General features: G+C 45.7%; 1 protein-coding gene across 5 annotated transcripts in view; it reads left to right on the top strand.

Moving 5' to 3' along the window:
• The window catches only part of LOC112216916 (coiled-coil domain-containing protein 136), a 44,913-nt gene that overhangs the window by 15,464 nt on the left and 3,927 nt on the right, over positions 1 to 25,522 (top strand). For 3 of the 5 annotated variants that reach the window (XM_042300249.1, XM_042300248.1, XM_042300250.1), the window contains exons 3-9: positions 12,343 to 12,672; positions 13,191 to 13,265; positions 15,332 to 15,631; positions 19,483 to 19,594; positions 21,489 to 21,783; positions 22,114 to 22,248; positions 23,638 to 23,752. In XM_042300249.1, the coding sequence (XP_042156183.1) occupies positions 12,343 to 12,672; positions 13,191 to 13,265; positions 15,332 to 15,631; positions 19,483 to 19,594; positions 21,489 to 21,783; positions 22,114 to 22,248; positions 23,638 to 23,742 (1,352 nt within the window). In that variant the 3' untranslated portion in view covers positions 23,743 to 23,752. The remainder of the gene's footprint in view (positions 1 to 12,342; positions 12,673 to 13,190; positions 13,266 to 15,331; positions 15,632 to 19,482; positions 19,595 to 21,488; positions 21,784 to 22,113; positions 22,249 to 23,637; positions 23,753 to 25,522) is intronic. The other 2 variants (XR_006079223.1, XM_042300251.1) reach the window with 2 other exon arrangements.

Below are 25,522 nucleotides of genomic sequence, written 5' to 3'. Positions count from 1 at the left end.
ATGGGATGTTTGACGAGCAGGTGTCCACATATTTTTGGTCATGTAGAGTATCATTGTATAAACACACATAAGTTGGCAAAATGTGTAGAATTGCATGAACTTAGCTTTAAAACTGCAACATTTTCTCCACCAACAAGAGGGGTGTGAACAGTTTGGGGTCGCATTGGATCGCTTGGTGGGGGTTTGTTACCACACCGATAAATTACAATATCCGTCTGGACTTTCTCAAATAGTATTTGAGTACCCCTGCTCTATACTAACCAGACGGGAGCCATCTCCAAAAGGGCTCGTGGGTGTGGACTGCCCTTGTATGGTCGTATACATTTTTTAAAATTCTAACAAGTGCGTGTGTGTCAATCCTTATGAAAGATCTCGGCTGACATAACCTACATATTTGTCTCGGTGAGAATGTGAATTCATTACATGGCTAGATTCCTGTCATGGTTTCTCTTCTGAATGGGATTTATTTTGTCCTTGAGGGAGCGACATCAATACAAAAGATGGTTGGGCTCATTGGAATGGGGGATGCGAGTTAAGTGAGGATTCTGCACATAACTGTAGTTTAAGGTGTGTGTTTTCTCCAAATGGGACCATGAGACTGTTCCCAAGAAGACTGCATTGTGTCTATGTGGTGCTACTAGACATTGACAGTGTGTGTAGGACTTGAGTGTGTGGGATGTCATCTTTGTGAGTGTGAGGGGGCTGTTAGAAAATTAGGATATGAATGATAGAGGTAGGGGAGAGAGAGTCAAATCGATAACATTATGTCCCAATGCCCTTCGTCCTCCATTTTCATCATCCTACAGTATATCATATCCCCTCTGCTCTGGCCCTGTGTGTAGTCAGGTTAGTCATATGGATTTTATAAGCCCTCGCTCTGTGTGTGTTTGTTTGTGTGTGTGAGAGATGGTGGGTGTATTCATAATCTAGTAAATCACAGAGACAGGGGTGCTCTGATAGGACATATTTTCCTCATATTGATCTCCCTTCCCTCATACAGAAGGAAAACAATTTGAATTGGGTTTATAAACGGGTAAACATTAATACTGGTGATTAGTCTAGTCTGGTTTAGGCTTTGATTTATGTCCTCTCAACTTTTCCTACTCTTTGACACTGTTCATTCCATTTTACACCTATCTTCTCCCGCCCATCTTCTCTCGCCTATCTTCTCTCGCCTATCTTCTCTCGCCTATCTTCTCTCGCCTATCTTCTCTCGCCTATCTTCTCTCGCCTATCTTCTCTCCTATCTTCTCTCGCCTATCTTCTCCCGCCTATCTTCTCCCGCCTATCTTCTCTCGCCTATCTTCTCTCTCCTATCTTCTCTCGCCTATCTTCTCCCGCCTATCTTCTCCCGCCTATCTTCTCTCGCCTATCTTCTCTCTCCTATCTTCTCTCTCCTATCTTCTCTCGCCTATCTTCTCTCCTATCTTCTCCCGCCTATCTTCTCTCTCCTATCTTCTCTCCATCTTTTTTACTCATCAGTCTTTCTCTCCCTTCAACTGTTTTGCTGTTTTTTCTCCTCTTTCTTTCATTCTCTCGTATCATCTTGCTGGCGTCCTCTCCTCTCTCTGTCTCATATGAAGTACTCAAGCTCTATCAAACATGAATTAAAAACACCACTGCCACAGTGATGACGTCTGATCTGCCTATCTTCTCTCGCCTATCTTCTCTCGCCTATCTTCTCCCCCCTATCTTCTCCTGCCTATCTTCTCCTGCCTATCTTCTCCCGCCTATCTTCTCTCGACTATCTTCTCTCGCCTATCTTCTCTCGCCTATCTTCTCTCTCTTATCTTCTCTCTCTTAACTTCTCCCGCCTATCTTCTCCCGCCTATCTTCTCCCGCCTATCTTCTCTCCTCTATCTTCTCCCGCCTATCTTCTCTCGCCTATCTTCTCTCGCCTATCTTCTCTCGCCTATCTTCTCTCTCCTATCTTCTCTCCATCTTTTTTACTCCATCTTTTTTACTCATCAGTCTTTCTCTCCCTTCAACTGTTTTGCTGTTCTTTCTCCTCTTGCTTTCATTCTCTCGTATCATCTTGCTGGCGTCCTCTCCTCTCTCTATCTCATATGAAGTACTCATATGCTCTATCAAACATGAATTAAAAACACCACTGCCACAGTGATGACGTCTGATCTGGCCAGAGAGAAAGAAAGGGAAGATGCTGAGAGGCAGAGAACCAGAGGAGATGAGGCATGGAGGAAGTGAAGGAGAGAGATGTTAAATGTCTTCACAGAACTGATGCAGGCCTATTGATATTCCAGCACTGCTCTCCTCTGGCCTACGATCTACTGCCTTTTATCATCAAGGCTGGGGTGCTGTGTGTGTGTGTGTGTGTGTGTGTGTGTGTGTATGGTATGTGTTCTGTGGTAAAAGCTGGGATAATGTTCACTTGGGGAGTGATGAAAGGAGCAGAGCTGGATGGATTGATAAGGTGTATAGGTGTGTGTGGTGGTCCTCAGTATTCTGCCTCTGTCTCTTAGCCAATGTCAACCGCTTCATATCAGTCTCACTCAGGAGTGTGTATGTGTATGTATGTGTGTGTGTGTTTGTGTATGTGTGAGAGATCCAAGATGGCGTAGCAGTCGTACGTGTGTTTTGTCTTGGCCCGTGGAAATATCGTAAATATTGTTTTCCCCGTTTTTTTCTCTCGTATATATTTCGTACATATGTTCATCTCACTTTCCATCTACGGACTGAATATACCCTCCTGCAACCCGCCTCACCCAATGTGGTACGGATCTGCTATTTTTATACTTTAGAATCGGAACCCCCATCAGAAGCTAGGCAGCTAACTAGCTACTAGCTAGTAGTCAGCCACTGCTAGCGGTCTTTCACCATCAACTAGGACATCAGCCAGCCTCAGCTCAGTCAATACCTGCCAGTCTTCACAGCACGATATCAACCCAGAGCATATCAGACTGCTTTTTCTCTACCAGATCTCTACCAATCTCCAGATTTCTACCGCAAGTTCTGAACCTTTACATCAGATCATTGCAGCTAGCAAGCTGCAATCCGAGTGGTTACTCCTGGCTAACGTCTCTGTCCCAAAGCAAGCACCAGTTAGTCTTGAGCTAGCCTCGAGCTAGGCCCATCTCCCGACTAGCCGAAGAGGTCCACCAGCTAATTATTGGGCTACAGTACCTCTTTTGCCAATTGGCCTTGACCCTTTACTGCTGACACAGAGCCTCGCCGATCCATCACGACTGGTCTGCCAATGTAATAGTCCGAGGTGGTTTTAACAGGCCCTTCCGTTGCGACGACACCGAAGGCCCATCTGCTAGCCCCGGCCCGCTAGCTGTCTGAATCGCATTATGCCTTGAATCTATTCTTCCAAGCACAGAAATCTTATAGAGTTTAGCCGTACTCTTCTCCTTCTCCTCCTCTGTTCCTCTGGTGATGTAGAGGTTAACCCAGGCCCTGAAGCCCCCAGCACCACTCCCATTCCCCAGGGGCTCTCATTTGTTGACTTCTGTAACTGTAAAAGCCTTGGTTTCATGTATGTTAACATCAGAAGCCTCTTCCCTAAGTTTGTTTTATTCACTGATTTAGCACACTCCGCCAACCTTGATTTTCTAGCCGTGTCTGAATCTTGGCTTAGGAAGGCCACCAAAAATACTGACATTTCCTGAAAATCCCCCATCTATCTTCAGAGTTCTACTGTTAGGTTACCTAAACTGGGATATGCTTAACACCCTGGCCATTCTACAATCTAAGCTAGATGCCCTCAATCTCACACAATTTATCCAGGAACCTACCAGGTACAACCCTAAATCCATAACCATGGGCACCCTCTTAGATATCACCCTCTGCTGTCTTCAACCAGGATCTCAGTGATCACTGCCTCATTGCCTGCGTTCGTAATGGGTCCGCGGTCAAACAACCATCCCTCATCACTGTCAAACGCTCCCTAAAACACTTCAGTGAGCAGGCCTTTCTAATCGACCTGGCCCGGGTATCCTGAAAGGATATTGACCTCATCCGTCAGTAGAGGATGCCTGGTTGCTCTTTAAAAGTGCTTACCATCTTAAATAAACATACCCCTTTCAAAAAATGTAGAACTAAGAACAGATATTGCCCTTGGTTCACCCCAGACGTGACTGCCCTTCACCAGCACAAAAACATTCTGTGGTGTTCTGCTATAGTATTGAATAGCCCCCACCCCTACCCCAGACAACAGCTCTGCACTCCCTGCAGCAACTTGCCCAAGCCCCCCTGATTCTACTTCACTCAAATCCATGTTCTGAAAGAGAGGCAAATCTGGATCCCTACAAATCAGCTGGGCTAGACAATCTGGACCCTCTCTTTCTAAAATTGTCCGCTGAAATTGTTGCAACCCCTATTACTAGCCTGTTCAACCTCTCTTTTGTATCGTCTGAGATCCCCAAAAATTGGAAAGCTGCCGCGGTCATCCCCCTCTTCAAAGGGGGAGACACTTTAGACCCAAACTGTTATAGACCTCTATCCATCTTGCCCTGCCTTTCTAAAGTCTTTGAAAGCCAAGTTAACAAACAGATCTCCGACCATTTTGAATCCCACCTTACCTTATGCAATCTGGTTTCCGAGCTGGTTATGGGTGCACCTCAGCCACGCTCAAGGTCCTAAACGATATCATTACCACCATCAATAAAAGACAATACTGTGCAGCCGTCTTCATTGACCTGGCCAAGGCTTTCGACTTTGTCAATCACTGCATTCTTATCTGCAGACTCAATAGCCTTGGTTTCTCAAATAACTGCCTCGCCTGGTTCACCAACTACTTATTAGATAGAATTCAGTGTGTCAAATCAGAGGGCCTGTTGTCTGGACCTCTGGCCATCTCTATGGGGGTGCCACAGGATTAATTTCTCGGGCCACTCTTTACTCTGTATATATCAATGATGTTGCTCTTGCTGCTGGTGATTCTCTGATCCACCTCTATGCAGACAACACCATTCTGTATACATCTGGCCCTTCTTTGGAAACTGTGTTAACTAACCTCCAAATCAGCTTCAATGCCATACAACACTCCTTCCGTGGCCTCCAACTGCTTTTAAATGCTAGTAAACCTAAATGCATGTTCTTCAACCGATTGCTGCCCACACCCGCCCGCCCGACTAGCATCACTACTCTGGACGGTTCTGACTTAGAATATGTGGACAACTATAAAACCTTGGTGTCTGGTTAGACTGTAAACTCTCCTTCCAGATCTCCAATCCAAAATTATATATAGAATCGGCTTCCAATTTTGCAACAAAGCATCATTCACTCATGCTGCCAAACATACCCTCATAAAACTGACCATCCTACCGATCCTTGACTTTGGTGATGTCATTTACAAAATAGCCTCCAAAACTCTACTCAGCAAACTGGATGTAGTCTATCACAGTGCCACCCGTTTTGTCACCAAAGCCCCATATACTACCCACCACTGCGACCTGTAGGCTCTCGTTGGCTGGCCCTTGCTACATATTCATCGCCAGACCCACTGGCTCCAGGTCATCTATAAGTCTTTGCTAGGTAAAGCCTCGCCTCATCTCAGCTTACTGGTCACCATAGCTACACCCACCCGTAGCACACGCTCTAGCAGGTATATTTCACTGGTCATCCCCAAAGCCAACACCCCATTTGGCCGCCTTTCCTTCCAGTTCTCTGCTGCTAATGACTGGAACAAATTGCAAAAATCACTGAAGCTGGAGACTTATATCGCCCTCTCTATCTTTAAGCATCAGCTGTCAGAGCAGCTTACCGATCACTGTACCTGTACGCCGGAAGTGACTGGACTTTTTCTGGATTCTCTGTCACTCATTCTTTTCAACCTTTCTCTCTTTTCACTGGCTCAGCTGTAGAATCTTGAGTGGCTCTGTGGCAGACCTGACCGTTTCTGAGGTGCAGGAGATGAAGAGTAACACTGAAAATAAAAGGAATCAGAGCATCCAAAAATGACAGAGGCCACATATAGGCAACGTGCGTCAATGCAATCAGACATGATGCGCAACACCTGCATACAAGGCAATCGGTAGTCAATTATCTCAATTATCTCAGAAAAGTGTGACTTGATTGAGACAGCATATGTAGTTTTGGGATTCAGTATAGTTTTGACATAATTTTAAAATGTTTTACTACATTTTTGCATAAACATTTCAAATGGCTTAGAAACAGGTGTGAAGACCAAGAAAGGCCTCAAACTGAATAAAAAAGCTCAAGAGGTGGGCCTATGGGAACATGTAAGTGGGAATTGGGTTAAAGAACCGTCATAAATGCCAGGGGTTAGGGGGAAACATTAAAGCATGACCCTCATGTTCAAATAATGAGAGAGAAAAAACACTGGGAAAAATATAATATATACTGTCTCGATCAAGCCACACTTTTCTGAGATAATTGATTACTGATGTGCCTCCTGGTGCTTTTATTGCTGTTGCGCGACATGTCTGATTGCATTGGCGCACGTTTCCTATATTCGGCCTCTGTCAATTTGTATTTTTGTATGCTTGGATGAAGGTCTGAAGACCGAAAGCTCTGCCTAATAAATTGAAAATGATGCATAAGTGTATAGAGACTCCTTTTCATTCCACTGTGTCAGCTGTGCCACAGAGCAGTGTTATCTGTTTCTCTTTCTCTCTGTGTGTGTGTGTGTGTGTGTGTGTGTGTGTGTGTGTGTGTGTGTGTGTGTGTGTGTGTGTGTGTGTGTGTGTGTGGCGTGTGTGTTTCTTTGCGTGAGTGCTCCTGAGGGGATGTGTGTACTGTGTAGACAGTGTGTTGATGGTACTTGTCAGGAGTGATCAGGGCTGTGAAGAGGCAATGTGTCTGGTCACTAAGTGCTTTGGTGCTATTCAGACAGAAGTGAATTGTAGCTTCACACCCCAGCGGACAGGGACTTCAGGTATCTGCATGCTAAGGAGGCTGTAGGGTGTGTTTGTATGTGCGTGTGTGCTGGAATCCTAGCCTTCGGTAAGTCTGTATGTCTCAAACTCTGTGATTGGTGTCATGGTTTTTACTGCTCTTTTGCATTCATGTCCCTTATAGATGCCCGTCGTCCCTGGTTAGGAGATGACATTACTCCTGCTCTGACTCCCAGTTATGGTTTCAGTATCTTAGTTACCTGTTATACCTGTAAGATTGCTCTAGTTCTGTTTCCCTGTTTCCCTGTGTACCCTGCAATACAATTGTCTGTAGCCATAAACCCATAGTTGATATAACAGTGTGGTGATGGGATCAAGTGTGCAAGACTCCATTCTCCTCATGTGTATTCTAAAGGGGGGTGTATCTCTTTGACTGCATAAATAAGCTGCTTTGTTTGTGATAGGATGCTTATGTGTAGCATACTGTGTGTGTGCTATGTGAAAAGGTGTGTGTTTGCAGAGAAGAGAGTGTGGCCATGGTTACCAAGGTGCTGTTTTCTGACGCAGTGTCGAGGTATATGAGTCATTCTGCCATCGCAGCCCCCCGTCCCCATCCCCTCACCTCCAAACCACCAGCCACTGAGATTGTCCCGTAGTCATGTGGACACAAAGAGGGACAGGTCTGGGATTTTGAGTGGGGGGGGGGTCATTATTTACGGGTACAGTTGTGCGGAAGGAAGATAATTGTGGTTATGGTTGTTATTTGGGCTCTGGACTTCGTCCTCTGTTCTAACTGTGGCTTCTCAGTCAGAGAGAAGAGAGAGACACGTCTAGCTCATCTTGTCAAGAGCATTTCGATGTCAAACCCTGTCTTTAGAATGAGTATTGTGTTTCTGTGAGAGAGATAAAGAGGGAGAGATGAGAGAGAGTGCAAGGGAGGGGTAGCTGAGAGAAAGAAGAGGGAGAGAGGGAGGCAAAGAGAGAGGGAGAACAGTGCGAGAGAAGGTTAGGCGAGGAAGATTAGCGAAGGAGATGGAGAGAGAGGATAGAGAGAGGGGCGAGAGGGAAGGATCAGACAGCTATGATGAGTGATTTATTGAATGGTCCCTGTGACAGTGATGCTGTTGTAGCAGGGGCATCATTGGTTGCCTGCCAGAAGCCCTGACCAATCAGCCAGTCCTGTGGCAGACCAGAAGGATGTTGGTGCGCAGAGTTGATTACAGAGAGAAGGAAGGAGGGGAGGGGGAGGAGGAAGGGGAAGAGAGGAGGGAACAGCTTAAATTACCTTGAAAATGGCACTTAACCATATTTGAAATGGCCTGTTGTAAGTGCTGACATAGATAGGACATAACATCTCATACCACATAACCTGACCAGATCCCACATGACAATCTCTTCATGCCTTTCCTTCACCACGTCAGGCCTTTCTTTCTCTGTCGTAGTTTAGAGGTACAGTGCCTTCAGAAAGTATTCACACCCCCTTAGATTTTGTGTCACTGGCCTACACACAATACCCCATAATGTCAAAGTGGAATTATGTTTTTAAATTTAATACAAATTAATAAAAATGAAAAGCTGAAATGGCTTGAGTCATTAGGTCTTCAACCCATTTGTTATGACAAGCCTAAATACGTCCAGGAATAAAAAAAAATGTGTTTAACAAGATTTTTGAATGACTACCACATCTCTGTACCCAACACATACAATTATCTGTAAGGTCCCTCAGTCGAGCAGTGAATTTCAAACACAGATTCAACCACAAAGACCAGGGAGGTTTCCAATGCCTCGCAAAGGTCCCCTATTGGTAGATGGATATAACAAAAAGCAGACATTAACGATCCCTTTTAGCATGGTGAAGTTATGCATTACACTTTAGATGGTTTATCAATACACTAACCTAAATGACAGAGTGAAAAGTAGAACGCCTATAGAGAATACAAATATTCCAATACACGCACCCTGTTTGCAATTAGGCACTAAAGTAAAACTGCAAAACATGTGGTAAAGAAATTAACTTTATGTTGTGAATACAAAGCGTTATGTTTGGAGCAAATCCAACACATCACTGAGTACCACTCTCCATATTTTCATGCCTGGTGGTGGCAGCATCATGTTATGGGTATACTTGTCATTGGCAAGGACTAGGGAGTTTTTTTTTAGGATAACAATAAACGGAATAGAGCTAAGCACAGGCAAAATCCTACTTTCTAACAGAAACTTGGAGACATTCACCTTTCAGCAGGAAAATAACCTAAAACACAAGGCCAAATATACACTGGAGTTGCGTACCAAGACGCATTGAATGTTCCTGAGTGGCCGAGTTATAGTTCTGACTTAAATCGCCTTGAAAATCTATGGCAAGACTTGAACATTTCTGTCTAGCAACGATCAACAGCCAACTTGACAGAGCTTCAAGCATTTAAAAAATAATAATGTGCAAATGTTGTACAATCCAAGTGTGCAAAGCTCTTACAGACGTACACAGAACGAGTCAACGCTGTAGTCACTGCTAAAGGTGATTCTAACACGCATTGACTCATAGGTGTGAATACTTATGTAAATGAGATATTTCTGTATTTCATTTTCAGAAAATGTCTCACATTTCTAAAAACATGTTTTCACTTTGTCATTATGGGGCCTTGTGTGTAGATGGGTCAGAAAAACAATCTATTGAATCCATTTTGAATTCGGGCTGTAACACAACAACATGTGGAATACGTGAAGGGGTATGAATACTTTCTGAAGGCGCTGTAGTTTTACTTGAACCTTCTTTGATTTCATGCGTTTCCCTCACATTGCTGTGTTCCAGATGTGTTGTTTACTCCTGTCTCGTCTCCCTTCGACAACTCATTACATTGGATTAAAAATAGATTGGCCTTGCTAGCTTTTAGGCATCACTGTTAAATCCAGACTAAACCAGGGCCTCCAGATATTCTTCCATAATTGTGCCATGATGATAATTGTTATGCTGTGTTTCAAAAAAGAAGTCTGAGTTTCTTTCTCCCAGGCTAACGTTGGATAAGTGTGTCGTGTCTTTTATTTGAGTAGATCTGGGTTGGAAGAGGGACTTGGGAATGAATTCAATGACATTTCCATGCTAATATGATGTCGCCAAAAACCCAGATCTCACACCGAAAATAAAACAAGTTATCTTTCAAAAACAGGAAATAAAATCAAATAAACAGGAAATAACTTATATACACACTTATGTACACAGGCTGTGTCCTTACCAGTCTATGCATGTTATGTAAGAATACAGTACTCACTGAGTACATAGGGCTCTTTGACCTGCCACTGTCAGCCGCAGGACATTAGCCCTCTGGATGGGTGTGTGTACCATGGAGAGATCGGCTATGAAATAGTGTGTGTCTGTCTGTGTGTTTGGGAGAGGGAGAGTCAGTGTCTGTGTGTTGGAGGTACTAGCCTATGGTTGGAGGTAGACTGCACATTTTCTAATAGATAGCCTCCTACTTTCAGTTGTGGGTTTTTCATATTCACCAGTAGACTCATCTACTGTGAGTCATCTTCACTGCGCTGTGTGTGTGTTCATCTGATTATAACCTGTTGTTGACTGTTTGTTAATAAACAGGTGTTGCCTTGTTGTGCTGTCCGCATTATTTATATATTTTCAATCCAAAGGGAAACATTTGGTGTACTCTCAGGTGCACAATCACACACACACACACACACACACACACACACACACACACACACGCTTTTACTAGAATATTGATTGATCTAACTGGAACTATTGTCAGCCCAATGGCTTTACCAGAACTCTGTGTGTTCCAGTTAATTGGCCAATAACACACACCCACATGCATACACAGCTAGTAAAGGAGACCTCATGTCTTAGGAATGGAAGGCTACACTCTCTCTAACCCGTCCTGTTTCATCTCTCTGTGTGTGAGAGTCCATCTGAGCAGTGGTGACGCACTAAGGAGACTGCAGCAGACACACACGCATCACCTCCTTTCAGCATCACTGACATCAGAAGACATGTGTAGTATGTTGTTACCCGTGCCCGAGAGGGAGAGCGGAACGTGAGATGGATAGAGGGCGAGGGGAGAGAGGTAGCGCAGAGAGATAGAAGAAAGAATGGGAGATGGAAGGGAAAAGAGAGAGAGCCAGAAAGAGAGAGGTAAAGAGAGAGAGCGAGAGAGAGAGAGATTTCTGGAGAGGGGAAGTGAGGAATTGGAGGGGAGAGGTGGAGAGAGAAAGGTGAAGAGGATGAGGGAGAGCGAACAGAGAAGGGAGGGAGGGAGAGGGGAGCCAGGAGGTAAGGAGGGGGGGTGAGAGAAAGGTGAAGAGGATGAGGGTGAGGGAGAGAGAACAGAGAAGGGAGGGAGGGAGGGAGAGGGGAGCCAGGAGGTAAGGAGGGGAGGGAGGTGAGAGAAAGGTGAAGAGGATGAGGGTGAGGGAGAGAGAACAGAGAAGGGAGGTAGGGAGAGGGGAGCCAGGAGGTAAGGAGGGGAGGGGAGATGAGAGAAAGGTGAAGAGGATGAGGGTGAGGGAGAGAGAACAGAGAAGGGAGGGAGGGAGAGGGGAGCCAGGAGGTAAGGAGGGGAGGGGAGGTGAGAGAAAGGTGAAGAGGATGAGGGTGAGGGAGAGAGAACAGAGAAGGGAGGGAGGGAGAGGGGAGCCAGGAGGTAAGGAGGGGAGGGGAGGTGAGAGAAAGGTGAAGAGGATGAGGGTGAGGGAGAGAGAACAGAGAAGGGAGGGAGGGAGAGGGGAGCCAGGAGGTAAGGAGGGGAGGTGAGAGAAAGGTGAAGAGGATGAGGGTGAGGGAGAGAGAACAGAGAAGGGAGGGAGGGAGAGGGGAGCCAGGAGGTAAGGAGGGGAGGGGAGGTGAGAGAGGTTTTATTTTTGGATGTCCCTCCTCACCCTGGGTCCTGATGACAATAGGCGAGAACGAAAGACGAGAAAAGGACAAGTGGAGTCCACCTCATGTGCTGCATAAGCAATGACCCAAGAGTATCTAAAGATACATTCTAAGGAGACACATATAGCTCCAGAGAGAGTATTGATTTCCTCTAAGTTTCTCTGAATATTCCTCTGTTTTCCCACTAGATGGCTCTGTAGAACAGGTAAAACTACTTTAAAAGTTGCTCAGCGGCCTTCTGCTTGGTCTGAGGACGGCACTATCAGGCAGTGGACTGTGTGGGCAAGAATGAGTGTGTGTGTGAAGTCTATTGGGGGGGAGGTTCCTCCGTGGAAACCAGGTGAGGATCGAACCAGGGGATAGGGCAGCAGATGGAGGGGGGGGCTGGGGGTCAGGGGGTTGGGTTAGGAGGCTCAAAGCCTAGACAAGCGAACCACAGCTGCCTATCAGCTTTCATACACCAGGACGTATCCTATGAAGCAGGGTCAATGAGTTAAGAAGTACTGCTACCACTTTGTAGGTCAATACAGTCCTCTGTATGAAAGGAGTTTGCAGACTAAGCTGTTTACAGAGGTAGTAAATCACTCACTATCTATTTTTATCTCTCTCTCTCTCTCTTTTCCCCCATCCCTCTCTCTCTAGATGACATATGTGACCTGAAGGTGGAGAGGCCTGGCATTGTGGACAAGCTGACGGCCAAAGAGAGGGAGTCCCTGGAGGAGAACGATGAGAAGGAGGAGAAAGAGAAGGAGGTGGAGGTGGGGAACGGCGAGAAGGGCCAGCAGGAGGAGCAAGGAGAGGAGAAGGAGGTGAAAGTGGAGGAGGATGAGGAGGAGGAGGAGGAGGAAGGAGGAATGTTAGAGGAGGATGACTTGGAGGAGTTGAGGTCCCAGGTGCTGCAGCTGGTGTTGGAGCTGGAGGAGGCCAGGGATGTGTCTCAACGACATGAAGAGAGCTTCATGGAGCTACAGGGTGTGTTGCTGTGTGTGTGTGTGTGTGTGTGTGTGTGTGTGTGTGTGTGTGTGTGTGTGTGTGTGTGTGTGTGTGTGTGTGTGTGTGTGTGTGTGTGTGTGTGTGTGTGTGTGTGTGTGTGAGTGAGTGAGTTTTTGTGTCTGAGTGTGACTGTATTTGTGTTAGTGTGTGGAACTGTGTGTGTCTGAGTGAGTGCGTGTGTGTGTGCCTGTGTGTGTGTGTGACAGCTGTAGCCATGATTGCATGCTGGGTGTTTAGTTCACTGTGACATCACAGCTGGGTCGTGAGGGGGTTGGGAGGTCCTATTGCTCAGCTGTCATGGTTCTTGTGCCAGTTGTCCCTGACCCCAGCTCCCCCGTGGTCCATTCTGCTGACTCACATACACCACATTGACTCTATACACAGTCACTTTGTTCTTCCTCTCCTCCCCCTTTCTCTTCCTCCTCTTGTACATTTCCTCCTCTCATATCCCCCCTTCTTCTCTTCCTCCCCTCTCTCCCGCTCTCCTCTGTTCCCAGGTCTGTTGGAAGATGAGCGTCTGGCCAGTGCTCACCAGGCAGAGAGCTTTACCAGACAGATCCAGAGACTGCAAGGTAGACACGCACGCAAGCGCGTATGCACACACACACACACACACACACACAAGCACGCACACAAGCACGCACACCCTTATACACAACCTCTCCTCTCTCCACTTCTGATAAATGAGCACAGCACCATTATCTTCCCCTACTGTCTCATGAAATAGTGTATTGGCTGAGGAAAAGTTACCAATAAACATAACTTTTGTAGATACATATCTCCTAGCAGGGTCTTGTGATAGTGGAGAGAGGACATAACTTTAAGAGATACAAGGATTGTACACAATCTCCTTTTCTCTCTCTTTTTTTCTACTTTTTTTGTACTGTCCCCATCAGCTGACAGTGCTATAGGGTTTAAACAAAAGTTCTACAATAAACTGTTCTATGTAAGAAGTGCAATAGGATTTCAATACACATATACATGAATATGACATTATATCTATTCGCTTATGACTTAGTCCCACCATAGTTATGTGGTCTAATGGTCTAACATGACTGATAAATGACGCTAGATAAGCCTATCTTAGACTGTATTCACAGAATGTGTCTGCTTGGGAAGAGGTCTGGTACAGCTCCATGATTGGCTGATATCTCAATGGTGCTCACCCTCAGGAGACATGGTGGCCACCGAATGAATGACGTCACGTGACCAGAGACACACCAGACCATAGAAATCCATGTATTACCACTCTGTTCTATTTCATTCTGTGCACCAGACATCATTAGTTACAGGAAGGACAGTGGCTCCAGACGACATAGAGGCCTTATCATGATATCACTTCCTTAGGAGAAGATGCTCAGCATTTTGGATTAACATGGGGTTATGTAGGTGACTGAGTGGACGGGTGTGTGGGGGTGAGAGGGAACACAGCACTCCCTCCTTATTCCTCTCTCACTCCCCCTAGCAGTGACACTCACCACATGACTCCTATTGGAATGCAGACTGGAGGTGGGGGGGGCAGGCTGAGGTAGGGATAGTTTGTCTTAGCTCATTTGGCTTTGTTATTCTGCTGTTGTACACACACGACGCCAGTGTTTCCCGTCCACAGTGAGGGAGAAGGAGAGAGAGAGGGAGAGAACTCTCCGTACATGGTGCACTCCACGTAACGGCAACCCCAAGGCAGAATGCCATGTGATGTCAGAGAGAGGCCATGTGATTGGCTGAATGACTGTAAACATTAAGGCAGGAGGGATTGATGTTCCCAGAAGGAAAGTTCTCAAGAGCAGAATGTGAACGTACTGCACAACCATGTGAGTGCTCAAGAATTGTCCCCTTGCTCTGGTGAGCCCAGACTCCTTTTGTCCCTAACCCAGGACAAGCCTCTGTCCAGTACAATACTATACTGTACCTCACACGATAACTAAGTAAGTAAGTAGCTTTGTCTGAGCCAGAACTTCCCAGACTGTACATCTTCTTAATGTTGCGGTCCAGGAAGCAATCTAGGTGTGTGGTTCCTCTGTGCAGTGTGTGGTAAGAGAGCTGGTCTGCAGACACAGCCATATAGCCATGGCCTCTTGAGCTCTGGCCATGTCTGTGTAAACAAATCAATCTCCCTTCACTTCAAAAGTCAAGTATGTGTGTGTTTGTTTGTGTGTGTGTGTGTGTGTGTTTGTTTGTGTGTGTGTGTGTGTGTGTGTTTGTTTGTGTGATTAATGAGGAAATCAGAGGCGCCAGGGGTTTTTCTTTAGAGACAGAGAGCCCAGACCAGAGCTAATGCCCTTGTCCCTCTCTTCTGCTCTCTCCTTCTTCCCTATCTTCCCCATGCCCCTGGCTCAGTCAGCTCTTGTGTCTGCTCTTTGCAGCCAGGACATGTTCACTAGAGTGTTTACCAGACCTTCCTGAAACAAAAGGCCCTTGACAGAGTACAAGTCAACATTGCTTGTCTTTTTTCTGAATCACAGATTGACAGGAACCTCTCCTCTCCTCTCCTCTCCTCTCCTCTCCTCTCCTCTCCTCTCCTCTCCTCTCCTCTCCTCTCCTCTCCTCTCCTCTCCTCTCCTCTCCTCTCCTCTCCTCTCCTCTCCTCTCCTCCTCCTCTCCTCTCCTCTCCTCTCCTTTCCTTTCCTTCCCCCTCTAGCTCAGCTGCGTTCGGTCCAGGAGGAGATGGACTCTCTGGAGGAGGAGAAGGAGAGTGAGCTGGGGGAGGTGCAGGAGGAGCTGAGGTCTGCCCAGGAGGAGGTGCTGGTTCTGCAGCAGGCGGGGGAGGAGGCAGCAGCGGAGAGGGAGAATGACATCGCCTCCCTGCAGGAGGAGCTGTGTCGTCTGAGGGCCGAGCTGCAGCGTCTCCGCACCACGGCCCAAGAGTACGAGCTGGAGATCACCACCCTGCGGGCTGAAATCAGTATGAAGAGCATGAGGAGGGAGGGAGAGACTGACGGTACTATCATACTATATACAGCACTAACCCAAACTACAAACCACTACAATACCACACAAGCTGCAACACTGCTTAAATCCCTTTCACAAACTCAAAACACAACCATTCCACACACATTCCCTGCCCAACCAGTACACCACTCCATACATAACACTGAAGCAATGGAAACCAATCAGACATGAGGAAAATCCCAGTCAGGTATACCCATTATTACAACACAGTAGTATAATCCAGTTAAAACTGTAGGCCGGATCCAATAGAAACGCTAGAAATGTTCAGGTTTTTACAGACTCAACAGGTCCAGTTGGCAGAGAGGCCTTCTTCGCAGCAGAGAATTGTGGGTAAATACAAGAGTCGGGGACTCATCGTCGTGACTCCAGGGTTGCCAGATTTGTCTTGATCCCTCTCTGTTTCTGTATGGACCTCAGAGAGATCATGTCAGTATCCATTAAAACACACTTCGACAACGTTTAGAGGATTTATTGGTGTTATTGATCCCAGGCTCATGGTTATTGGTGAAGTCACGCATACCGAGTTCAAGGTGTCACTACTATACTGTTAGGATAATATGGTAATGACACAGCACCACCGTGTGTACTCAAACAAGAGGGAGGAGAGCCAACAGCCTCTGTTTCAGTTTGATGGGTTGATTCTCTCGTGGTTCCGCTAGTCCGTAACGATCTAGGTAGATTCCCTTTCAGTTTGAATGCCCCCCATTGTTGGACCGGCCGCAGAACTCCTTGCCTCTTGATTCTCTGGTGCCACCAGGGTAGTTTATGACTCTTGTATTATATGTGTTGAATGAGAGCTGCAGTTGTTTTGAGTGAATGAAGAGATTGTTGTGGTTGGAATGTTGAAAGTTGTAATGTTGAAAGTTTGGTTAGAGTGATCTTTTCTCTATTGTTGTAACGACTCTCATCGAAAGGAGTGGACCAAAGCGCAACGTGGACAGTGTTCATGATTCTTATTTTCAAAAAACACTCAAACAAAATAACCAAAGTGAAAACGAAAGCGCACAGTTCCGTCAGGCACAGACACTAAACAGAAAACAAGATCCCACAAAACCCAAAAGGAAAATGACAACTTATATGTGATCCCCAATCAGAGACAACGATAGACAGCTGCCTCTGATTGGGAACCACACTAGGCATAAACAACAAAGAAATAGAAAACATATTCTTTCCCACCCGAGTCACACCCTGACCTAACCAAACATAGAGAATTAAAAGGATATCTAAGTTCAGGGCGTGACAATTGTTGTATTGTTATGCTGAAAATGAGACCCTGGTCTTGATGGGTTTCCCCAGACTAAATAAAAGATAATTATTCTACCTGATGAGTAACAAACGGTGTTGGAGGAAATGAGGATCACAATCTGTCTTGGCCTCTGTAGGGAGGATGCAGACTGAAAACTGATTCCTCCTTTTAACACTCTCAAGTTGAAACCCCTCAAGTCCAGAAAGCAGGTGAAAGCTTTTAAAAGTTTTACTGTGTTCTCTGTCTCGATGTGCTCATTTGTTACAGCTGCGACTCCTTTATTTGAATTGAATGCTAATTAAGTAGAAAAACAACTCTGCCCTATATAAAACCAACCCAATAGTAGATATAAATGAATTAAAGTGCCAATTTTCCAGAGCTGCTTTTTTCAATTGGTTATTTTCAGAGGAGAGCCTGGGCGGTGTGTGTATACAGACAGACAGACAGACAGACAGACTCAGACGGACAGACAGACAGACAGACAGACAGACAGACAGACAGACAGACAGACAGACAGACAGACAGACAGACAGACAGACAGACAGACAGACAGACAGACAGACAGACAGACAGACTCAGACAGACAGACAGACTCAGACAGACAGACAGACAGACAGACAGACAGACAGACAGACAGACAGACAGACAGACAGACAGACAGACAGACTCAGACAGACAGACAGACTCAGACAGACAGACTCAGACAGACAGACTCAGACAGACAGACAGACAGACAGACAGACAGACAGACAGACAGACAGACAGACAGACAGACAGACAGACAGACAGACAGACAGACAGACTCAGACAGACTCAGACAGACAGACTCAGACAGACAGACTCAGACAGACAGACAGACAGACAGACAGACAGACAGACAGACAGACAGACAGACAGACAGACAGACAGACAGACAGACAGACAGACAGACAGACAGACAGCTGGCCATTCCTCCTCAGTGTTGTAAACCTCTCTTCTGGTTTCTTCTCTCCCTACTTTATGTATGCAGTATAATGATGACATAACATATTATCTAGCAGAATGAGTAACACAGGGTTACTAGATCAAAGGCTGTCTCTCTCTGTGTGTGACCTGTATTATATTGGCAGTTCACAGTACTCTATCCTCGTGCATCTCCAGTCTGTGCATGACTTTCATTAGCCTGTCTAATAGCAGGGCTAATGCCAAAGAGAGAGGAGAGGAAGGAAAGGAAACTGAGAGGGGGAGGGAGAGAAGGTATTGAGACAGAATTAGGACTATAAAAGTAAAGGAAAACAGGGATTCAGAAAGGGTCAATGAGATTGTGCGCAAGATACAGTTGTGGGTCTAAGTGTACTGTACCTCACCCAGTCACATAAACATAGTAGGCTGTTATTATAGCCATACATCAACACACGTTCAGGTATACACACACATACACGCGTTCAGGTATACACACACATACACACGTTCAGGTATACACACACATACACACGTTCAGGTATACACACACATACACACGTTCAGGTATACACACACATACACGCGTTCAGGTATACACACACATACACACGTTCAGGTATACACACACATACACACGTTCAGGTATACACACACATACACGCGTTCAGGTATACACACACATACACACACATACACACGTTCAGGTATACACACACATACACACGTTCAGGTATACACACACATACACGCGTTCAGGTATACACACACATACACACGTTCAGGTATACACACACATACACACGTTCAGGTATACACACACATACACGCGTTCAGGTATACACACACATACACACGTTCAGGTATACACACACACATACACGCGTTCAGGTATACACACACATACACACGTTCAGGTATACACACACATACACGCGTTCAGGTATACACACACATACACACGTTCAGGTATACACACACATACACGCGTTCAGGTATACACACACATACACACGTTCAGGTATACACACACATACACACGTTCAGGTATACACACACATACACACGTTCAGGTATACACACACACACACGTTCAGGTATACACACACATACACACGTTCAGGTATACACACACATACACACGTTCAGGTATACACACACATACACACGTTCAGGTATACACACACATACACGCGTTCAGGTATACACACACATACACGCGTTCAGGTATACACACACATACACACGTTCAGGTATACACACACATACACACGTTCAGGTATACACATGCATACACGCGTTCAGGTATACACATGCATACACGCGTTCAGGTATACACAATTGGATAGCTTTTTTTGCTGACATTTCAAGCTATTTGTGGGGGGGAGCTTACGTCACGTTCTTAACTCTGTTACACCTGAACACATTTCAGGACTATGTCTAAACTAATATGTTACAGGGCCATGGTGGACGCAATGTTGTTGAAAACCTCAACTACCTTCCTCGCCATATCACACCCTTTCCTGTGGAATCTGTTACCATGACTACTTATTGTTAACATGGTTCAGTGCGTCAACTTTCCCACCCCAACACACACACACCCAAGACAAAACACCACGCACTAATGTAACCCTGGGAATGTGTGTATGTTCCAGGTGAGGTAAGCCAGCTGACGGCGGAGTGTCATACGATTTCAGACGAGTGTCAGACCCTGAAGGACGAAAACAAACAGCTGAGCCTCAAACTGCAGCAGCTACAGCGAGCCGGGTGAGTGGCCGAGCCGCCTGTCGATCAAGATGCCGACCAATCAGTCACAGCCTCTCTATGTCTGGAGACCCCCACATTGCAGTAAAATCCCTCCTATGTGCTCTACAAACCTACTGTCTGTTTATTGTCTGTAGATAATCTATCATAACTTTTTGTCTGGGGTCTGATGTAACAAAAACAATCTGTCAGTCCACAGACAAGACAAGATCACACAGGTAAACAGGAGTATATGCCTTCTGAATTGTTAAAGCCTTTGTCTCCTCCATCTCTCTCTGTATTTCCGAGACATTTATTCTTTGATCTTCTGTATACACCCTCTAACATAACTAGGAGGCCTATGTGTGTATTTGTGTGTGTGTGTCTGTGTCTGTGTGCGTGCATTAAGTGTGTCTGGGTCTGTGTGCATGCGTGTGATTGTGCACCTGAGAGTACACCAGATGTTTCTTAACCCTATAATGCAGACAGCACAACAAGGCAACACCTGTTTATTAACAAACAGTCAACAACAGGTTATAATCAGATGAACACACACACACACAGCCCAGTGAAGATGACTCACAGTAGATGAGTCTACTGGTGAATATGAAAAACTCACAACTGAAAGGAAGAGGCTATCTATTAGAAAATGTGCAGTCTACCTCCTACCTCCAACCATAGGCTAGTACCTCCAACACACAGACACTGACCTCTCCCCAACACACATACACACAGACAGACACACAAACACACTATTTCATAGCCGATCTCTCCGTGGTACACACACCCATCCAGAGGGCTAATGTCCTGTGGCTGACAGTGGCACGTTGTCAAAGAGCTCAATACTCTGTCTTCTTACATACCATGCTTGACACAGTTCCCTATAAACCCTCCCCTCTCTGGTGTCCCCACTCTGATCGAAGGGGATACCGAGACACAGGAGAACATCTCCATTTGAGCCCCATGCATACAGACCTGATATTGAGGTGGTTATACTGTGTATAGCAGGCTGCAATAGCACAGCAGAGCACTGTGGGAAATTAACAGTCTTACCGCAAGAGCATACTTAGGTCTGGTTTCATTTCACCCCCTAGACCCTAGCCTCTCTCGTCCCCTTTGAAGTGATCGTTTAATGTGGGTGAGGCCTTAGGAAACAACAATGTTGTATTCCAGGATGCATAGACTAGTAAGGATGCAGCCTGTGTATGTACTGTATCCTGACATAGTTTATTTCCTGTTTTTGAAAGATAACATGTTTCTTTTCGGGATCTAGGTTTGTGGTGACATCGTATTAGGATGGACATTTCATTGAATTCATTCTCAAGTCCCTTTTCCAACCCAGATCTGCTCGAATGAAAGACACGACACATTTATCCAATGTTAGCCTCAGAGAAAGAATCTCAGACTCATTGGCAGAAGCAGTGACTCATGTTTTCCCAGAATGAGAGAGAGGTGTGGTAGGTTCTTCACAGTGTTGCACTGTAATACATCACACTGAATACAGTAGTTACTTCAATGCACTCTAGACTTGTCGCGCTCATCAATTTTTAAGCTTCAATTATTTATGTTCACTCTACCGGTTCACAGAATGTGTGGTTTTGTTTTAGCAAAGTACTCTGTGGTGTAATGGCGTGATCTGACCATATAAGCTGTTATGTCATGAATGTTTAAACTCTGGGAGAGTTGTGGTTGGCCCAGGGGACAGAGTTAAATATGTTTAAACTCTGTGAGAGTTATGGTTGGCCCACGATATAACTTTCTCACAGTGAATAAATTATGCTGAGAGGGAATCAGTAATGGGACGAGTACTGCACTGCACTGCGGATTTCAACAACACCACAGCAAACACACACACACACATACAGATGAATGATGCTTATAAATTGCTAATACATTGAATGATCTCTCTGGATGACAGCTCCAATGATGTCTACCTAGCCTTGAGAGGGGAGGGGGATGAGGACCAGAAGGATGAGGGTGTTGGGCAGGATGAGGAATCAGTGAAGGCTAGAGGCTACATGACCCTGTCTCAGACCCAGGGTGGGCAGACCCAGACTGGGCAAGGTGGGCGCTTGGTGGATGCCTCCATCCAGAAGAATATCTCGTTTGATGGCAAGCCTATCACCAACTGGAACGGGGGACCCTCTGAAGCCTTCTCCCTACGAGACCAGCTCAAACTGGCTGAAGAGAGGGCCTCGCAAGTACAGAGACAAGTATGGACACAGATGCTCTCACACACCCACATACAAGTCTTATAAGCCAAATGTGATAATGAAAATTATCTCTCTTTCTCTGTCTCTCTGTCTCTCTGTCTCTCTGTCTCTCTGTCTCTCTGTCTCTCTGTCTGTCTGTCTGTCTGTCTGTCTGTCTGTCTGTCTGTCTGTCTGTCTGTCTGTCTGTCTGTCTGTCTGTCTGTCTGTCTGTCTGTCTGTCTGTCTGTCTGTCTGTCTGTCTGTCTGTCTGTCTGTCTGTCTGTCTGTCTGTCTGTCTGTCTGTCTGTCTGTCTGTCTGTCTGTCTGTCTGTCTGTCTGTCTGTCTCCCAGTGTGAGGGGTTGAAGGGGGAGCTTGCGGACCTGCAGGGGCTGTTTGACTGCAGCCAGAAGGAGAGGGTTGAGCTGGAGCAGGAACTGCATCACTATAGGGCGGAGCTAGAGAGGCTTGGCGGCAAGAAGTCACAGGTGAGAGGTCAGCGGTCGGAGGGAGGTAACTTTGGTAACAATGGCCGACAAAAGATGGCCTCTTCTATGTATGAGTTGGTGAAAACAAGTGTTACTATAAGGGGGCACAACACATGTGCTATAAGAAGGGTTATGGTGGTGAAGGAGCTAGTTATGAGGTAAGTAGAAGAGAACGAGATGACACACCTATACACATACACACCTGTATTTACAGTACACTTGAGTAACTGTGTGCTAACTAACCCATTCTCCTCAAGCATCAAGTCTGTCTGTCTGTCTGTACTGTGTGCATGTGGGTCAGTAACAACAGCTCAGTCAAACAGCTGTCTCATGGAATCGTGACTTGTCTCTCGTCCTCTTTCTGCCTCCAGTGGTGTAGTCAGTTATTCTTGTGTCCTCGACTTTGGTCCCTGGCTTCTTCCGCCCTTTTCTCAACATGCATTGCTTCAATGGCGGTGTGTCTCTGCGTCCTGTCGCCCTGTCCAGTGTCTGTCCCCGTGTCCACCTAAACAACCCGGTCCATATCCTCTTTCTCTTCCTGTCTGATGCCATCAAAACCAGGAAGTGCTGAATCAGAGTTTTGTTGAAAACTGAATAACAAAAACGACAAATCAACCCACATGTTATTATAGTGTACAAATGTGTGCTTATAAGCCAGCCACTCCACCCTTGATGATTTGATTGGGTGTACGTGGTCTCCTTATCAAGGATTTGGAATTAGACCATCCAGCCTGAGTACCACAGTAGTTCATGTCACTCACCTGTCCTCCATAGTTGTAGTTTATCTTGTGACTAAACCCCCTCACCCGCACTGCTGGGCTGCCTACAACTCCCAGGGTTCTCTCTGTCTGAGTGACAGGCAGCACTTTTCAGTATGGGCAGAGATCTTTAAATGACAAGATGGAATCATTACACAAGTTGTTCATCTTGTCTTTAACCATCTTTGATGTGCTCTAATGGCATGCTCTTTCTGTTTCTCCCCTCCCTTCATCGTTTCCATGGCTGTGTTTTGTTGAAAACTCCTATTTATAAACACATTCACATTCATATGGTCAAATCTGTTTACCATAACCACCCTACAAAATGTTGCGCAATATGGTTTTTACAATCTGCCTATCTCTTTATTTCTTTCGTTATGACCTCTCTGTCACTCACCCTCTCTGTCGTTGTCTATTGGTCTCTCTACCTGTCTATCTGCCTGTCATCCCATTTATCTACCTCTCAATCACCTCATGATGTTTTATGTACATATATTTATCTGTTATCTCTTCATCTATCTCTCCACATGTAATTCTTTCATTTTTGCCTCCCTTTATTATGATTTGTGATTTCTCTCACCACCTCCCTCCTCCTCTCTCATGCCCCCACGATCCCTTGTTTTCTCCCCAGAACTGCACTCCTCCGTCTGAGCCCCCTGTTCTCTCCATCCCCTTCATAGGAATGATTGTAATAATGGCCCTGATATGGTGCTGGTGGGAGGAGCTGGCGTCCTAGAGGGGACCAGGTATGGGCATGCCCTTTCTTTATCTAGAAGAATCAAATATAGTCAACTCTTATTTCCTCTAAGAGAGGCTGAATGTCTGTTGTAGATGCAGATTATTCAGCCTCTGGCTGTGGGTGTGCCTGAATGTAGAATACTGCACACACAGATATACTGTAGATTGCAAATGTACAGTATAGGGCCAGAACGCATGGTTCCTGTTACTAGTTAAATGTTATTAGAGTTCTGACAGTATTTGATCTGTTGTGGAAGGGTACCTTATTCCACTGACATAAAGACTCTGATTCAAGCATAAGCTTGTGCTGGCAAGACCAGCTATTACAGTGTAGTAGACCCATGTCTTACAATGTAATATGCCCCTCTAAGAATCACGTTTCTCTTGATCTGTCAATCAAACTCAAGCTGTCTTAGAAACGCAACCTCTATGGTGAACAATAAACATCCAAAGCCACATGAACACCAAATGGGCTAGAACCAAAACGGTAATAGAGTGTGGCGAAAATACTTGACGGAAATCAGCGACTTGGCTCTCGTTGGGGTAAACTGGCTCAAAATGTACCGGGTGGTCGGCTTCGTTCCTCTGAAGGTGGGCCGTCAACCTTAGAGTTAGCAGAGTCACTGAGGCAGACAGTCCAATGACTCAGTCTCACCCAGTCTCCAAATGCACCATTCACTGTGTTTACAATGACTCTACTGAATGGAATGGCTCCGATTCTAAGAATACTAAGAACTTGGCTTGGAACAGCCAAGCAGACACCACACTTGAAAAGCTGCTAGTAAGAGAGAAATGAAAAGGAGAGAGAAGAAAGTTGGCTTTTATTTGAGTGGTCCGTCACACTTAGCCGAGAGAAACACAGTGACACGCGACTCCTTTCATGTCTCCATTGGGACTGCGCAGAGATTACCACTAGAGCCAAGATGGATGACACAGCGCTGATGTCAACACCCACAACTGCTGCCTGACCTCCACTTGCGGGACAGCAGCCAGGGAACTGGGGTTTAGAGAAACCTTCTCTCCCTCCAACCTCCAGCCGGCTGAATGCTGTGTTGTGGTCAGCCTGCAGTGAGGCATAGCCCTTTCTGCCCCCCTCTCTCTCATATGACCCCTGACAGATTTCGCTGACAGGGGTTTGGGCCAACCTGGAAGTATGTTACATACTTCAGGATGGGGTAGGCTATTTTGCAATGGACATTCAATCATGACTATTTACAGTATATTGAGTTATGTAGCTTTAGGCATTTAGAATGAGGTATTTCTATTTACCTTTGGAGAGTTAGAATGAGGTATGGTTATTTATCTTGGGAAATGTAGAATGAGGTATGGCTATTTACCTTGGGACATTTCGAATGAGGTTTGGCTATTTACCTTGGGACATTTCGAATGAGGTTTGGCTATTTACCTTGGGACATTTAGCCTGAGTTGGAGTGTTTGTATTTTATTGTAGCCTGATGTGAGTAAGGGTTCTGAAACTTTAATGAGAGGGTCAGGCGTCCATTTTAGGATGACATGGCTACGAATTGTGTGTGTGTGTGTGGGCTAGAAGCTTTCTGCACACTACACCACACTTATAGGGGATCCTCTTACTGGGCTCCATGGAGACATCACTGCTAAATCTCTCTCTCTCTCTCTCTCTCTCTCTCTCTCTCTCCCTCTCTTTCACTCTCTCTCTCTCTCTTTCACTCTCTCTCTCTCTTACTCTTACTCTCTCTCTCTTACTCTTACTCTCACTCTCTCTTGCTCTCTCTCTCGCTTTCTCTCTCTCTCTCTTTCTC

Source organism: Oncorhynchus tshawytscha, linkage group LG17 (assembly GCF_018296145.1).
Source record: "Oncorhynchus tshawytscha isolate Ot180627B linkage group LG17, Otsh_v2.0, whole genome shotgun sequence".
Taxonomy (NCBI): Eukaryota; Metazoa; Chordata; class Actinopteri; order Salmoniformes; family Salmonidae; genus Oncorhynchus; species Oncorhynchus tshawytscha.
This window is presented reverse-complemented; position numbering and strand designations above follow the sequence as displayed.